This window comes from Epithele typhae, assembly GCF_022376455.1.
Source record: "Epithele typhae strain CBS 203.58 chromosome Unknown BXZ73scaffold_67, whole genome shotgun sequence".
NCBI lineage: Eukaryota > Fungi > Basidiomycota > Agaricomycetes > Polyporales > Epitheliaceae > Epithele > Epithele typhae.
The window spans coordinates 204,110-220,617 of record NW_025954258.1 but is presented as its reverse complement, the minus strand read 5'-3'; the positions used below and the strand labels follow the sequence as shown (position 1 = coordinate 220,617).

The 16,508-nt window shown below is 56.3% G+C and overlaps 5 protein-coding genes across 5 annotated transcripts; 4 read left to right on the top strand and 1 right to left on the bottom strand.

The window, feature by feature from the left end:
- Positions 1-1,609: 1,609 nt before the first annotated feature.
- On the top strand, positions 1,610-3,045 carry BXZ73DRAFT_80857 (acid protease; the record flags this gene model as incomplete). Its single annotated transcript, XM_048023361.1, has 4 exons — positions 1,610-1,785; positions 1,847-2,226; positions 2,280-2,817; positions 2,874-3,045. 4 exons carry the CDS (start codon positions 1,610-1,612, stop codon positions 3,043-3,045), a joined length of 1,266 nt encoding a protein of 421 aa, XP_047873626.1.
- A 1,124-nt stretch (positions 3,046-4,169) lies between these two features.
- BXZ73DRAFT_53342 (nucleoporin-interacting protein NIC96) lies at positions 4,170-7,481 on the top strand (the record flags this gene model as incomplete). The annotated part of the gene is made up of 12 exons (XM_048020985.1): positions 4,170-4,333; positions 4,399-4,738; positions 4,871-5,023; positions 5,110-5,472; positions 5,535-5,698; positions 5,751-5,934; positions 5,988-6,137; positions 6,187-6,310; positions 6,360-6,622; positions 6,675-7,049; positions 7,100-7,294; positions 7,359-7,481. The coding sequence occupies 12 exons, from the start codon at positions 4,170-4,172 to the stop codon at positions 7,479-7,481; spliced, it is 2,598 nt and encodes an 865-aa protein (XP_047873625.1).
- Positions 7,482-8,201: 720 nt separating this feature from the next.
- Positions 8,202-9,936, top strand: BXZ73DRAFT_105571 (uncharacterized protein; the record flags this gene model as incomplete). The annotated part of the gene is made up of 12 exons (XM_048016311.1): positions 8,202-8,254; positions 8,311-8,345; positions 8,407-8,521; positions 8,602-8,619; positions 8,676-8,737; positions 8,792-8,886; positions 8,939-9,027; positions 9,159-9,286; positions 9,342-9,357; positions 9,411-9,459; positions 9,518-9,570; positions 9,636-9,936. The coding sequence occupies 12 exons, from the start codon at positions 8,202-8,204 to the stop codon at positions 9,934-9,936; spliced, it is 1,014 nt and encodes a 337-aa protein (XP_047873624.1).
- A 903-nt stretch (positions 9,937-10,839) lies between these two features.
- Positions 10,840-13,789, bottom strand: BXZ73DRAFT_105570 (peptidase S8/S53 domain-containing protein; the record flags this gene model as incomplete). The annotated part of the gene is made up of 7 exons (XM_048016310.1): positions 10,840-10,998; positions 11,063-11,286; positions 11,345-12,010; positions 12,064-12,178; positions 13,064-13,171; positions 13,223-13,344; positions 13,408-13,789. The coding sequence occupies 7 exons, from the start codon at positions 13,787-13,789 to the stop codon at positions 10,840-10,842; spliced, it is 1,776 nt and encodes a 591-aa protein (XP_047873623.1).
- A 489-nt stretch (positions 13,790-14,278) lies between these two features.
- Positions 14,279-16,489, top strand: BXZ73DRAFT_80853 (uncharacterized protein; the record flags this gene model as incomplete). The annotated part of the gene is made up of 11 exons (XM_048023360.1): positions 14,279-14,298; positions 14,347-14,559; positions 14,617-14,764; positions 14,821-14,880; positions 14,914-14,983; positions 15,089-15,165; positions 15,224-15,234; positions 15,287-15,362; positions 15,427-15,683; positions 15,733-15,817; positions 15,869-16,489. The coding sequence occupies 11 exons, from the start codon at positions 14,279-14,281 to the stop codon at positions 16,487-16,489; spliced, it is 1,638 nt and encodes a 545-aa protein (XP_047873622.1).
- Between the last annotated feature and the right edge of the window lie 19 nt (positions 16,490-16,508).

The window sequence follows — 16,508 nt, the reverse complement described above, 5'->3', positions numbered from 1 at the left end:
GCGTGCTCCCATTGGTCTTTTAAGCCTTACTGCTTGTTAAAATGCGTGCTCATTCCATTACGTCGCGAGCCACTGGCAGTGTAGTCGACATCTGCGTGATGGGTCAATCGGGTTTGCTATGATATCATACCATAGGCGGAGCAGCATGAGCGCCGGACTGGCGCCTGAGACAATTGTCTGATCGCTGGCACTACCAGTCCGTTCCTCGTCCCATGATTCTCACAACATCGGTTCTAGTGTACCACCCCGGCGGACATCCGTGCCCAGTGATGAGTTTTCTGATGAGTACTGTTCTTTCCTCTATGGCTGCGGATGCGTACGGACGCATCGATGTTAGAATTCGTGTGCCTCGAATACTTCGGGCGTCTCCGGTCGGACTCCGGACCTTATTTATAGACTCGTCACCCACGCCGAGTCACAGTCGCTGTCGACAATTCGACCGCCATGTATTCTACCCCCTTTTCCCTCTAATCGACTGTCTCTTGCCCCTTCTTACCAACAGCCGTCACCGCCATGGTCCAAGGTTACGAGTGCATGCACAACTTGGAACTATTCACCACTAGCTCTATGACGAAACTAGAAGCAGTGCAGCACGAAGAATGACTGCATGACGACGATGACAAGGAAAGTGTTTGAGAGTATTGTCGCAAGCATGTGTCGCCGTGTCTCGTGGACTGCGCCACTCAAGCCTTACAAGTTACAATCGGCCTAGCAGCGACGTCGCAGCTGCGTGGTGAGTAGAACAGCCGCATGATCGTCATCATTTGAACGCTCGCTTCTGTATATTCCCGCATGGCAGCTTTGTCATGGGCGTTCAAGAAGTGCGGAGGAGTCTACTTATGGACCATGGTTCGTGAAGTGCATAATTTTTGCAGGACGTCCACGGTCGGTGCCAAGGGATAGTCGGGAGTGCCAAGAGAATGTGGGTTCAGAAAGGTACTGCCCTCGGCCGACATGTCTGTGGTGGTGGGTAGGTGAACACCAGAGAGATCGGCGGACTGTTTGGCATCTTGCGGGGGATCAAACACGGGTCTATCGTCGCCACGTGGTTCTCGGACCCGCACAATGAAACGGTTGATGGGAGTCCCACATCGGCTTGCTCTGCTACCACCACCTTGAACACCACCACCACATGCTTCAAGTCGCCCTTAGCTTCCTGTGGGCTCCACCCACCGCGCTGGGACCTTCGCCAACGGTGCTATGCAGCTAATGACAGCTAAGTATCCTTGATCGAGAGCACCCCGTTACCACCCTCTAGCGCCTTCTCACCACACGGTCGTGGGGCCGGTCGACGGAGGCGCTGCGCCCGTGCTCCTAGTTTCATCATGCGGTCTCGACGAAGGAAGGCGTACGATGGTCGGAGCGCCGTCTACCGTCGTGTGCTGGGATCGGCTCAACGGTCTTCCGTGGTTACATGCTAGGTATTTAGGCCTGTCTGTACATGTGCAGCCATGCTCACGCTCACCCTGCGGTGATACTTAAGCCATCGCGTTACTTCGACCCTCATCAGGTCCCCTGTCCACCTCTGTGCTCAGTCGGTCTTTCCCCTCGGTCCTCAGCCATCCACTCCTTTCCGGTCCTCAGACATTCACTCGTTTCGTCATCGACCATGTTCTCCAAGGCTGCTATGATCACCGTTACGCTCGCCCTCATGGCGTCCGCCTCTCCCGTCGCGCCCAAGCCCCGCGGGGTCGCTATCCCCATCGCCAAACGCTCCTCGCTTGCCAATGCCGACGGCACCTTCAACGCCGACAAGATTTTGAAGCACACCGTGAAGACAGTCAAGTGTGTCGTGTCTCCAACTACATTGTCGTCCGTGCTCACACTGACCTTACTTCGCCCTTAGCAAGCACCGTGCGAACCTAATCAATTTGGAGAAGAACGCTGGCACCCAGGCGTTCCGCAAGGGCGCTTCGATCAAGCCCCTCGCGACGCTTCCCGAGCACCTCCAGAAGCGCCAGAGCGAGTCCCTCACCGACGAGGAGAACGACGCCGAATGGGCGGGCACGGTCTCCATCGGCACCCCTGCTCAGGACTTCCTCATTGACTTCGACACCGGCTCATCCGACCTCTGGGTCCCCTCTTCGTCCTGCTCCTCTTCTGTCTGCTCCTCCAAACAGAAGTACGACGCGTCCGCCTCGTCGACGAGCTCCTCCAAGAGCGGCTCGTTTTCAATCCAGTACGGCGATGGGTCCACCGTTTCCGGACCCATCAACACCGACACCGGTACGTTTTATCGCTGTGTCGGCCAGTCGACTGCCACTGACGACCCCCTGAAGTTTCGGTAGCTGGCATCTCCGTCGATAACCAGTACATGTCCGCGGTGACCACGCTCTCGAGCAGCTTCTCCAACGACCCGATCGACGGGTTGCTCGGTCTCGCCTTCCCCGCAATCTCGAACCTCGGCCAGAACCCCTTCTTCAACACCGCGATCGAGCAGAAGGCGGTCAGCGCCGGCGACTTTGGCTTCAAGCTCGCCTCCTCCGGCTCCGAGCTCTACCTTGGCGGCACCAACAACGCCCTCTACTCCGGCTCGATCGAGTACCACGACGTCGACTCCTCCCAGGGTTTCTGGCAGCTCAGTGGCGCGTCCGCGCTGGTGGGCGGCAACGCGGCGGTCGACAACTTCGAGACGATCATCGACTCTGGCACCACCCTCATGTACGGGCCCCCGTCGGCGGTCCAGACGTTCTACGCCGCGATCAGCGGCTCGGGCGAGTACGACTCCTCGCAGGGCGAATACTACTACTCCTGCGACTCGCCCCCGAACGTTGCGTTCAGTTGGGGTGGCCAGGACTGGACCATCACCGACGCCAAGTGTGTGCTCCCGCGCATCGCCGTCGCTTCCTTGCTAACGGGACGCTCGTCCGCAGCTTCAACCTCGGAGAGACGGAGAGCGGTTCCGGCAAGTGCATCGGCGCGCTCATCGGCCAGGACATCGGCCTCGGGGACAACGTCTGGCTGCTCGGCGACTCGTTCATGAAGAACGTTTACACCGCATTCTCGTTCGACAAGACCGCCGTCGGCTTCGCCACGCTTTCATGAGCGCCTGGTCGCCGTCGATGGAGCTACACCACCACATTCGAGTGGAGACGCACCTGCCGATACTACCGAAGGGTTTTTCATGCTGTCGCTTTGTTTATTGCCCACGCATGCGCAATGATACTGTCGCTTTCTACAAAATGTGTGCCCAACGATGTTCTGTTCATCACCGATAAGTCGTTCTTGGGTCGGATTCGAATTAACATGGTGGCATCCGTACAAGAGTGCCCGACAGCTTGGAGGGCCCCTTAGGCCACGAGCCGAAGGTCGGCGCGCCAGGGCGCGGACGACGAAGGCTCCTCAATCGCAGCTAGGAGCACAGATGTGCGTCAGAGTGTACGAGGAAGGTTCGTGTGCCGCATGATGAGAAGTCCGTTGTGTCCCATCTGGGACGGGTGGTGCGTTGGCTCTTTTGGCGGTTGGGGAGAAGAGCGGGGACTTGTAGGGGACAGCCAGGCGGGAAGAAAGCGAGTTCGGCGCACATATGGGGGCATTCTATCGGATGGAGGTTGGAGCTGTCAGATTCTGCCCGACAAACCGAGTAGTTGCTCGGAGCTGAAAAGGGGAATGCTGAGACTTTGAGTGAGCCGGAAAGCCTCCGTAGACTATGGGCCACTCCTTACTGGCATGCAATCGCTGCTGATGGTTCTGCCTGGTCCTGCCACACACTTTGTCCAAGTAGACCATCGGGAGCCATGGGACGATAACTGGACGAAGCATGAGGTCATTTCTCTCCGGTAGAGTTTGATAATACGCGTCACGACCATGGAACATATTTGCCATCGGGCTGGCAGGGCACGGGCAGGGTGAGTCAAACGGTACTCGGCTAAACACCGATGGAAACCCTGGCGTTCACTGAGAATTGGCATAAAAAGACTGAAGATTTACTGAATAGCACTATCGGTGCATCCAACTTATCAGAGGAGCACTTACCCAAGGGTCGACCGACGACCGGAGGAGGAGGAGCAAGTCCTGGCGTGCAGATCTTCAACGAGCTCGATTGGCGCCAATTGCGTGCACGTGATGTGGAACGCGTTGCAACTTGCCTTGAACGCGGCGCGCGTCTTGTCTCCTCCCGCCACTTGCACTCTCGCTCGTCCCTCCACTTTATGCTCCGTTAAGACACAATGGCGGCAAACCTCTCCTCGCTGCTCAACGCGTCCAAGGCGCTCACCTCGCATCTCTCTCGCCCCGACCTACCTTCCGTCAACCTTTCCTTGGAGCAGATTGAGGCGCAGTCAAGAAGGCTCGTGTCACGGCAACCCGGAACCTCTGGAGATGCGAGTCGCGCGTGAGTTCTCACTTTTTGTACTTTGACATTGCATATTGATCGTTTTGTGCGCGCCACTTTACCAGAAACTACCTCCTCGCGCAAGCGCACGTCGACGCGCCAGCCCTCGCGAACTCCATCGCGCACTTGAACACCCAGACGACCTTCTCACCACTCCAGGCGCTACAAGATACCGATGTTGCGGGTTACCTGCGCCATGCGCACGAACAAAACCTCATTTCGACGATCGAGGAGGGCCGGAAAGAAACCCAGGAGGAGTTTTACCGCGTGTTGGAGGATCGCGGGCGGCGAGACTGGGAGGCAAAGAAGAGGCGTGTATTCGAGCAGCTCGGCGCGCGCGTGGTTGGGGAGAACAAGGCGGTGGCTGAGATGAAGAAGAGCTCGCATGGGAAGTCACTGCTTTCTGTGAGTGTTCATCTCATTTGCTCAACTTGTGCGCCCGAAACCCCATGCCAAGGGAAAGGCATCAATATGAACGAAGACACGCGTTTTGTGGAGATGCACACGGCTATGAGTAGTTCGCTGACATCTGTATAGACCAGTGTTGGGCCCGCGCCCAGTCTTCAGATGCAGAGCAAGATGATGGCCTACGACCACGTTGTCTCCGAACTGAACACATCGCGTCTACGCGGCACCTCGTTTCCCATCGTCCACGCCCTCATTCAAGCTTCGCTGTCCGCGAACTCTGACGTGAGTACCTCCATCCATCGTGGCGAGTCCGGGACATCTTGCGGGCTATGTCTGCCCCGTTCTTCACGTTGACAAGTGGTGGGTAGTCCGGCTCTCTTCAAATATCCCAGAACTTCCACGTTCTCTCCAAGATCACCGCCGAACCGCCTTCCTTACCTCCAATTGCACATGCGGGCGCGCACATCCTCAACACGCCACTCATCGAACGCAAATACGCGCGCGCCTACCTCGGTGACCCTGAATCAAGAGAAGCTGTCGAGCTCCGTAGGCAAATCGCCAAGGGCGCACGGGAAGCACTTGAGGAGCAGTACTGGGACGTTGTCGAACGGACGCTGCAGGCCCGCGCGCAAGAGGCACGGCTGGGAGGAGACCCGAGTGTGTCGAACAAGATCAGGGCATACGTGTCTGTTAGGCATTACCGGATGGGCGAGTGGGAGGACCGCGTCGAGGTATGTCTTTCGCTTCTCCTCTTCCGTGGGTTCTTAACGCAGCATTCGTTCCTACTTTGCAGCTCGTCGCGGGTCAGCCATTGTGGGCCAGACTGTTCTACATGATACGAACAGGACACCTACAGGAGGCGTTGGCGGAAGCAATGCAGCACCAGGTGGCAATTGAGCGTCGCGAGTCGAGCTTCCTCAGCCATTTGCGGGCGTGGATCGAGTCTCCAGATCGGCGGTGCGTACATACGGTTTTACCTGACCTGTCGGGATGACTGACGAGTTTATAGGTTGCCAAAACCTCATCGCGACCAGCTTCATGCGGCATATAATGCACACATGCTCCATTCCTCCTCGGCGGATCCTTTCAAACTTGCGCTGTACAAGCTTATGGGCAAGATCGACCCGTCAAGGCGGAGTGTCGCGGGTGTGACGGTCACTACGGAGGATTGGCTATGGTTCCAGCTATCGATGGTGAGTCATCTTACTGCTACCTATCTGCTTGTGGTATTCAAGGGCGATACCAGGTGGATGAGGATGAATTCGGCGGTCTCAGGGGTCTCTCGGAGGTCCTTCTTGGATACGGCGAACGTCATTTCGACGGCGCCCCCGGCCAGAAGGGTGCAAAACGCGGAGTATGGGCAGGGGTACTGCTCATGTGTGGTCAGTTCGAAAGAGTAAGTCATCCATCGTCGGCCCACTACGGGTAACGCTGACGCTTTCCAGGCTGTTGCTGCGCTCTGGGACCACAACGAGATGGAGGTCGAAGCCGTTCACTTGGCCATCGCTCTGGCGTATCATGGTCTCCTCCGTGTACCGTTGAGGGCAGAAACATCTGATATTACGCCTTGTGAGTGCCATTCCGTCTTTGCTATTTGTTTCTCATGTCTTCTCCTTAGTGACCCTGTCGTCATCGTCACCACCGGCGCTGAGTCTCTCGACGCTGATCTGGCGTTACATCCGCCAATTCGTTCGCATGGATGCCCGCGAAGCTCTTCAATACGTCTACTCTGTCTGTCTCAGCGCCGACCAACCAGGTGGTGCAGGAAAAGAGCAAGTGGAGACTGCCTGGGACCTCGTCCGCCGGATCATCGTCCTGGCGAACACAGGCGCCGCCTGGGAGGAGCTTGTCGGGGGATTTAGGCCCGATGGCACGCGCTTCGTACGTTCTACTATTCCATCTCATCCACGCGACCGCTGACGCACCTTTCCAGAGCGGCGCGATCGAGCAGAGCGCCTCCCTGCTGAAGCTCGACGATACGCGCGCGTACAACGAGCACATACTCGAGCGCGCTGCGCGCGCGTCCGAGGAGGCGGATCGCGTCCCAGAGGCCATCAAGCTCTACAACCTCGCGGGCGACTACGTGACCGTCGTCGGGGTGCTGGCGCGGGCGCTCGGCAGCACGATCACGCAACCTAGCGTAGACGACAAGGCGCGCGCGGTCGAGCGCACCGCCGCGGACGTGCTCCGCCACTACGAGCGCACGAACCGTGCGGTGGGCAAGGAGCGCGACGCGGTCGTGCGTCTGCTGCGCGTGCGCGAGGCGATGGACGCGAAGGCCGTGGGGAGGGTCGAGGCTGCGCTCGAGGTGCGTTGGCGACAAAGGCTCGTCGATATGCGATGCTAATCTTGATGCAGCTCATGGAATCGACGGACCTCATCCCGCTCGAGGCGGACGTGGCGAAGATCACGAAGCGCGCGGAGGAGTTCAAGGACCTGCCGGACGCGCTCCAGCGCAACCTGCAGACCTTCCTCCAGCTCACGATGGACGTGCTCGCCGCCGTGCACCAGAAGGTCAAGGCGTCGTCGCTCCCGGAGGCGTCGCGGCAGACGGTACGTTCCCTGCCGTACACCTACCCCTCTCCTTGTGCGCGGGTCGCTGACAGCATGCGGGCAGACAATCGCGATGCTGCGCAAAAAGTCGAGGGCGCTCCTCATCTTCGCGGGGAACCTGAAGTACAGGATGTCGCCCGACGTGTATTCGTACCTCGCCCGGTTGGACGTGGAGATCGCGCTGTAGTTGGCGCCCTGCGGTGGTGTTTGTATCATGAACCTCGCGATCGCTGTCGAATGTACTGGTCGGGTTCAGCTTAGGCGGATCTGACGTGGAGGCTAGAAGTCGAGTCGTTCTTGATGTTCAATGCCGTAACGGAGAGGCTTCCCCCGTGAGCTATCGCTGCGTCACCACGGGGCTTATCGTGTTCTTCCTCTTGTCATGTGTAGCGGCACAGGCCAAGCAGTGCGAGAATCGCTGGAGCCTTTCTGAAGCCGACGAACATACAATCACGTTTTCGCAATGTTCTGAAGGTCTTCCTGGCTTCGCTTCGAACGCCTACGCTTCCGCTGCATTTGCGGGAGGCTACACTCAAGTCGGCCTACTTGTATTTCTACACCGCGGTGTCCAGGCCTTTCTGTGAGCATTTCTTCGTCATCGCGAGGGCTGTAGTCTTTTCTCCTCAGTTCTCCTGCGACGGTTGTGCAGACCGAGAGAGGCTCTCTAAAGCCGATAAGGATTAAACAACTCCGAAGCTTCGATCTCTACCTCGTGATGAAACATTGCGCCCGAACCTTCTCCACTGCCTCCCCTTCGATTCACCAGTCAAGAACATCACTGGCTGGTCACTCGTACCCGCTGCAGCGCTCCGCTCATCGGATCGCCGTTCTACGAGCGCGCCCGGTATTGTTATAAACGGGTCCTCGGGGCGCGATACTGCCATTTCTCCCTCGGTGAGACCCTGGCATGGACTCCGACGCAGTCATCGTGAATGAGATCATCCAGTCTTACGCGGACGGGTACGTCGCTCGCAGCTAAGATCCACTTGTCCCTGTTGGTTACCCCCACAACGCAGGAAGATAGCGGAGAGCAGCATAATTGCGGGTTTAGGTTCGTCTCTTCGCTGCCCCTCGCAGCGCGAGCCTCCCCTTCTTACGGATGCTTTCCACAGCTCTGGTCGTTTATGACGGCTTGCTGCTGCTTGACGATGAGATCAATTTGTTTTGGGGACGTCCCCTCTCGGGCGCCCAAGTGCTCTACCTTGCGAACAAATACGTCTTCCTCCTGTCGGTAATCGTCAATAGCGTATCATTTGTGACCACTTTCTCCGACCAAGTTAGTCCCGTCCTACTCATCCTCACTCTAGGACTGACTTCCGGCAGGTGTAAGCAGCCCTGTGATCACCTTTTTCTCGCCTAGGACGCTAATATGTTCATCCAGCTGCGGCGGGGTCGAAGGCGCTGCAGTAGTGTTATCCACATTCCCTTATTTCGTCTGGGCTGGTACGTCGTTATGGTTCCCCGCCTCTTGATCTTCACCTGACGCGATTATGCTAGCGTTCTCCGCTCTACGAGCTTACGCCTTGAGCCGTAGCCCATATCTAGCCGTCGCTGTTGGTACATTCTCCATGGTACCAGTGGGAGTGGATCTTGTCGGTGTCTCTGTCCTCTGCTCACACATACCCGCGCTGACTGATGGTGCAGACCCATCTAGGCTTCAATTATGTTGGTTCGAGTGACCCCATCTTTGGGTGTGGATACCTCCAAGACCTTCCCACCCAGCTTCCGTTAACGTGAGCTATCTCCGTGGTGCAACACGGCACCATTTCACTAAACCTTCCAACATACAGATGTAGGCGTGTCTCCAAACGACTCGGGCATCTGGTCGTTGATCCGCTTCCCCTTCAGTCACCATCCTTTCCAGATCCTCGCTCATCATGGCGGACCTGTTGCTCATCGGTATCACCTGGTACAAACTCTACGGTGCGCTGGGCTGGTCTCTACTCTTCCAGCGACATAGCGTCACCGTCACAAGCATTCTCTTGTGCGATGGTGTGTGAATCATCGTCGTCTCGTTGAGCTTCCCTGGCTGATCGAAGTTCCCTAGGTACAATCTACTTCATGTATGTGCACGTTGATGGTCGCCACCAATCCACATTGAATGCGCTACCGACAGCGTTCTTCTCGCGCTGAACGTGTTGCAAATGGCGTTCACACTCGCGTCTGTACGAACGCTGTTCCCGTGTTGGGTCACTCTGAAGGTTGACTCTCGACGACGCGCAGATTTTCCAAGAAGCCGGGGCCCAGATCAGCAACGTCACGGCTCTGATCGAACCGTACGCGAGCTTCCGTCCGTCCGGATACTCCGCCCTCTGTACTGAAGCCGGTGCTCGTAAACCAGGGTCACCGCCGTGTTGATCGCCCGCTTCCTGCTGCGCCTGCAGAGGGTCAACCAGAAGGACCTGAAACTGGGTGTCGCATCCTCGAACGGAATCACCACCACCTCCGACGGCGACGGCGCTGCATGGCGGACTATAACGTTTGCCCAGGTCGCCACGTCCGTCGGCGCGACACTCAATCCTGAAGACTTCTGGCGCGACGGTTCGGCCAGTGAAGTGGATAGCGTTGTCGAGGATGGGACCTCCGTTACGGGCGGCTCGGCCTATGGGTATGAGGGAGAACGTAGTGGCAATGCGACGTAAGTATTCCTGTCGATGAGAAGCGGGTTATCGTCACGATGCGGCGGCTCGTATTGTATATATGCTGCATAGATGCAGCGGCGGTCAGCAGGTTGGCTACAACGCCAAAGCGGAAAATATCGCACCATAGGCTCCCGCACGCTAGGAGGTGTTTTATGGATCTTGAGTTCCGGGCTGACAGGGGTGTCACTGCTACCGCTATCGGCGTTGATACCATCTTCCTTGTGTCCGCATATGATGGCAGCTATGTGCGGGGGCTGAAACTGCATTGAGGATTGAACGGCACCATGAGCGAGGGGGGACTGACAATAGACGAGTGATGGTATCCCCTTTCCTCCTCTTTCCTGAGCCAATCCGCTTGCAGCCGGGTCCCCCGTCCGCGCATGCTCGAGCGCTGTCCCATACGAACGTCGCAGCTATCAGGTTGATCGGCATACTCAGACGGCTGCAGCACGAACGAGACGAGGAAACTCGTCGAATGCAAGGCGGCAGCCCAGAAGCCATCCTTTTGCACAGTGACAGTGGGGCCATAGGGACCGAAGCCTGGGCCGTGGATGTTCAGATGGCGACTGAGCCCATAGTTTGTGTTGCGGCGCCAGTCATCAGACTGCTTTTGGAATTGGGGTCGTCCATTCCATAGGCCCTGATAGATAGGTGCTTGATGGTTTCGAGAGAAAACAGAAAGCCGGTTTGGTCGGTTTGAAACCAGTCGTTACGTGTCAGCCGAGCGCTGCAAACCGTTGGGAGAACGGTAACATTTCGGACGAGTCCTCGCATCGCGGACCTATGTCTATCCCGCGAAAGGTTTATCTGGTAGCAGGAGTACCTGGATACGATATAAGTACATGGACTCGGAAAGCCTCATGGATAGACTCTTGCGAACCCAGATCCCACTCTCCCGCTCAGTCACGGAAGCTCCAAGAAGCGGGAAAGCAACTTCTGAAAGTCAGGTGTGCCCAGGCCAGACGCCGGATCCCATCCCGCCACCGCAGCGAAACCTATTGTGTTGCAACCCGAATTGTTCCCGACGGTGACATCGTTGAATGCGTCCGCGAACGCGTACAGCTATGGCGTGAATAGAACTGTCAGAACCAGTCACCAGTCAGAGCGCAGATGGAACTTTACTCACAGCAGGGTTGATCCACCTGACAGGAGCCTTGCCCGCGGCGAGCCGTGTATCGTTGATCGCGGACACCAAGGAGGCGAACGTTGGCGTCGACGCAGACGTGCCCGCCACAAGCGTCAGCGCACCATTGATCGCGACGGAGTAGTTGAGGCCGTTGGTGGCGATGTCGGGGTATGCCCTCCCGGTGGCGTTGAACGTCCCCGCCGAGTACGGTGGCGCATGGCCTGCTGGAACGCGGGTCGCGGGAAGATGTTCGAGAAGCCGCCCCCAGAGGCGAATTCGAACACCGCGACTTCGGGGTCGGCGACTGTGTTCCCCGGTACAACCTGGGTCGCACCGACGGTTGTGACGTAGGGGCAGAGGTAGGGTTGAACCGCGTCCCGGTGGACGTATTCTCTTGGTTGTTCTCGTCGAGACAGTCCGAGTCACCGAAGAAACCCGCGACGCCAGTGTCACCCGAACCGAAGACGAAGGTGATTCCAATGAGCGAGAGTTTGCCGTACTCGGCGCATTGGCGTCGCGCGTACGCTGGAGTGAGCATCGCCTCCTGGTCGACGTACGACGTGGAGACAACGAGGGTTCGTGGGACGCCGCCACACTGCAGCGGACCGGTGAATCCACCGGGAAGCGTGTCCGGATACACTGGATCGACAACAGGATCGTCCCCACCGTCGAACGTGCAGTAGTCTGCGTCGAAGGCATCGAGGAATGTGTTGAAGGAGCCGCCCTTGATGTTATCGCCGACTTGGTAGAGAGTGACGGGCTGCTTTGGACCGACGAGACCCATGACGTACTGCATGTCGAGGCTGGACTCGAGGTAAATATTGTTCTGGACGAGCTCGGCGCCATCTATGCTCACAAACAAAGGCCGCTGATCGATCTGGTCCTGAGAGTAGTTGCCGAAGAAGACGTCGAAGTCGGACTCGAGATGGTACTCCGGAGAGTATTGCGCTGATGGAAGCGGAGTAAACACGAGGGTTAGGACGGTCACTGAAACGACTTACCGGTACTGATGCTATTGGTGACCGTCGAAACAGGGTCATAGTTGAAGTTGTAGAGGGCGCGCAGACAGGCGAGCGTCATAACTTCATCGCAGTGGTCTAGGTCAGAGGAGACCACCTGTCAATGGCGACACCGTCAAGATATGTCCGCATGGCCCGTAAGCTGGTAGACGAACTTACATGAACTGTCCTCTGACCATGACGGTTGTTGTTATCTCTGGGCCCGTCATTGCGCGTCGCGCAAGACGCATAGCAAGAGTCTCGAAATGTAGGGTTGGAGCGATGATGTCGACGTGCGGGGAAATACGAGGCGGAGAAGCATCCTTGGAAAGTGGAAGGGCATGGAGGAGGGCATGGAGGAAAGCATAGTGAAGCTTACCTTCGCGAGTCGTTTCTGACCCTGACGATCATCATCTCGTCCCTCCCAATGCCGTACGTCTGCGGCTACCGTTCGCCGAGCTGGAAATGATCCTTGTCCGCCGTTGACTCGAGTGTGTTGAGTAAGAGACTGCGGAGGCCGGCGGGAGGCAGGACCACAGAAGGAAACAACCAACAGTTCTAAGCCAGGATTTGAGCGTCGTTCGAGGACCGAGATGCAAACCATGGTGAAGAGAAAGAGTCAAGTAACAATTTAGCGCTGATCAAGCGAGTTGCTCAGGGCGGGGAGTTCGATTCCGGCCCCACCGACATCGACCACTAGAAATCACACGGGCGGGTCCGTCGCCACTCTCGCTAAACGGTACTCGTGGCCACGCACACGAAGAATGAACGAGTTGGTGGAGTCGCAGAGTTGAACAAAGAAATAAAGATACAAAGATAAGTTACAACAAATCTCGGACTTAGTACGCAGTGGCAGCCCGTAGTTCCGTCATGGTGGTGAACACGTTAGATAGAACGTTCAAAGTGGAGCCCAAGAGCTGCCCAGATCGTCTGCGCCGTTCAAGATGCTGGTCACGAATGCAAGTCAGATGGCCTGCACACAATGCGGGGACAGATCACGTACCTGAGGGGTCCGTGGCTTGACGGTAGAAGCACCCTCCATGATCGATTCCGTCTCGCTTTCGCTTTCCGAGGACTCGTCTTCGTAGAGAGTAGAAGGAAGGGGTGGGGACTGAAGTACGTTCAGAGGCATATAACGCAGTGCACGACAAGGGGGACTTACAATGCACGGATAGAGTTGCCCTCGCTGCTCCTGTCCCCTGAGCCACTTCGCACGCGTCCTTGGGCATACGCGAATCTTCTCTCCTGCGCACTCCTTAGCCTTATTCCATATGAATCCCGTAGCTGTGTAGCAAGCCATCTCTGTGATCAGTAAAGAATAAAAATGGCAGGGTGCGGTTTACGTACGATGGGCAGTTCTTCTATAACGGGACTGCACGTACTTGACGTCTTTGAACTCCGCGAGGCCTCGCAAATGTGGAGGAAACCAGTAGTCGGCGTACGCTTGCGCCTTGCAGTCCAAGGAGACGTCCAGTGAAGATGACCCGCTGTGGATAAATGCAAGCCTGCACCCCAAGACCCAACCTTGAGCACAGTTGTGGTTTGTATCGATGGGGCCATATGGGACGAAGTTCGGGGAGTCAAGGTCTCTATGCTGAGAGAGCACTCTCAGTGCCGTCTGGAGGGTGGCGACATCCTCATGTACTCCATAGGCCATCACGAGGAGATGCTTGACAGCTTCGAGGGAGAAAAGATAGCCTCCGACGTAGGCGGAATCAATGTTCGACATAGTGACGGGGAAGACGATGAGTGGCGGTCGAGAGCGGGGTAGGGAGATGCGGGGGTGATGGTGGTCAGAGTTGGGTCAGAGAGAGCAAATACAAGTTGCGCTCCATTCGGCCTTTGTTCGAATTCGCGAGTGGTCCAGTCACGTGGTCGCGTGTCGCGGGCCGTCAGCCGCAGTTAGCGCTCAATCCCAACCATCCTCGAACTCCGCACTTTCTGAACAGTCCCATGAGGCGTGACCTCAACCACAAGCGGACAATAATGTGTCTGCGCGAGATCCCATTGTTCCACTTGGTATAAAACATCTCAGCCGGCGCTCTTCCTATGTTTCTCCACCACCTCCACGATCCACCGCCTCCCCGGCCCACCACCGTCAACCACTTTCAACCACTCTGTACCCCCTCTCCTCTCCTCTTACTACTTCCTCCCTCTGGTATAACGCAAGTTTTTCTCACTCTTTCGCTACCTCCTCGTCTCTGGTATAGCTTTCGTCATGTCCAAGGCCAAGAAATTGTACGCTTCCAGGCTCGTTCACTTGTTATCACACTCACCTATGCATAGCGGCGCAAGGAAGCAGAAAGATACGGCTGAGACGGAGAAGGTTTTAAATGCACAAGCGGAACAGAAGGATCAAGAAAGGGAAGCGCGAGCGACCAAGAAGGAGTGGCAAGATGCAGCACGAGCGGCCAAGAAGGAGCAGGAAAACGCAGCGCGAGCGGCCAAGAAAGAGCAGGACAAAGCTGCGCGCGATGAGCGTCAAGCTCGACGAGAACGGTGAGTACTTCCCTCGTCGACACCCCACCACTCTCTGTTCATATATACACATGCTAGACGACAGGATGGGCAGCCCTCTCTTGAGGAAGAAGAGCGCACTATGCGGCGGATCAATTTGCCTCCGACTAACTGGAACGATCTCCTCAATCATTGCGCAAGGGTTGTCCACAGCATGTCGTTGGCCAGTCCGAGTGACAACGTTACTGTATGTCTTGCTACTCTCAGTACAATCTTCACTCACCTTTCTTGTGATTGACGCAGGCGCGGACAGTAAAAGCTTTCGGCAAAGCTGTGGCTGCTAGGTGGTCAGGATATGTTTCGGTGAGTCATGTCTGACTTTCTACTCCACAATAGTATCAACTGCTTTTTAGGAGCTTCGAAGAAGCCAACAGGGAGGGAGCAGTTCAGCCGATGCGGAAACTGGGTGAGTGCTCGCGTTTTCGTTGCCATTCTACATGTGAATGTTTACCATGTGTTCCGCTTCTCAGTCCGTCGCAGTCGCAGGAACAGACGGATACTCCGATTTCAGCCCCCAAACTAGAGTCCAACGTGGAGTTTACGTTTGATGAACTCGAGGGGATGCTTTTCGCGTACGCAGGCAGTATGGTACGTCCCCCACACGGTGTTATGAAAACACCTTGAATTCACTACCTCTGTCGTCCAGGAAACTTACGAGTACGATTCAACTCTGCTCATCACCAAACTCGACTATTGATGTACTTAACAGCCCCAAATGTAAGAAGGTCAGGGAAATGGTGCTCAGAACAATCCAACAGATCAAAGAAGTCAAGAGTGGTGTCAAGGTATGAGTGTTACGCCTCCATTCCGAGATTAGCACCCACTAAACACACTTCGTTGATTCACCAGAAAGAGGAAGATCCGGAAGAGCCATGCCTTTCTTCCCCCGATCCGCGGATGACTCGCGCCATGAGTCGCGAACCAAAGACCGAGGAGCCCGAAGAAATAGATCTCACGCACATTGATCGCCTTGTCGATGGCGATATTCTTGCAGATATCACCCTGCTCTTGGCCGAATACAAGAAGACTCTCGTGCGCATCCTTTCTCTCACTAAATCGCTTGGTACTAACTCGTTTGCTGACAATCGGTCACAGAGCAATGACGGGTATGTTGTGAACTCCGTACCACACGCATTCTTACTCACGCTCGCGCAGTAAGGACTTCGCGAAGCTTGACACGGTAATGAATAGCCTCTGGAAGTGTCCGCCGGCTCCAAGCTTCGACCCGAAGCAGCCTCCTGTACGTCTTCTTACATGCATTATCTATATATCTCATTGATCTTGCTCGCAGCGTGATCTGGACGAGTTCAAGGCACGCATCGCACCTTGGATTCTGAAGGCGATTGAGCGCCTCTCTCGGGCAACCACTCGCTATGAGGCCAGCCTGGACGCTGTGGTTGGCTCGTTTCTGGCGTGCAATTTCACCGCCGACGGGGGGTTCTCTCTCCGCGCACAATGGAAGCTCAACGAGCCATTGTATGCGTGTGCTGATACTAACACTGTCTCCATCGGCCGTGACTCTTTGGAGCGAGAAGTTACCGACAACTTCGTCATTCCGGAGTTCGTCATCATGTGCGTTGATGACGGCGGCAGGATCATCAACGTCATCCTTGTTGTCGAGGACAAGCGTACCGCCAATCCGGTTTTCCAGCTTCAAAATTACGCCTTACGGCTTAAGGAATATCGCAACCTTGTCGGTCTTGGCTGTCGTCTGGCTCCTGCGACTGAGGGCGACGGGGTTCAAGCTCTCATCTGCCGTTATGACGATGAAGATGACTTTGTCCTCCACTACAAGACGCAAGATGCAGCCCATGTCGATTTCTGGTATTCCATCACCGACGATTTTATCCTCAAGACTCTCTTCGATCTCTGCGTCGCGAACTGGCGCTTGGCTGACAAGAAGGTCAACTAGTTCCTCTAGGTAAGTGCGA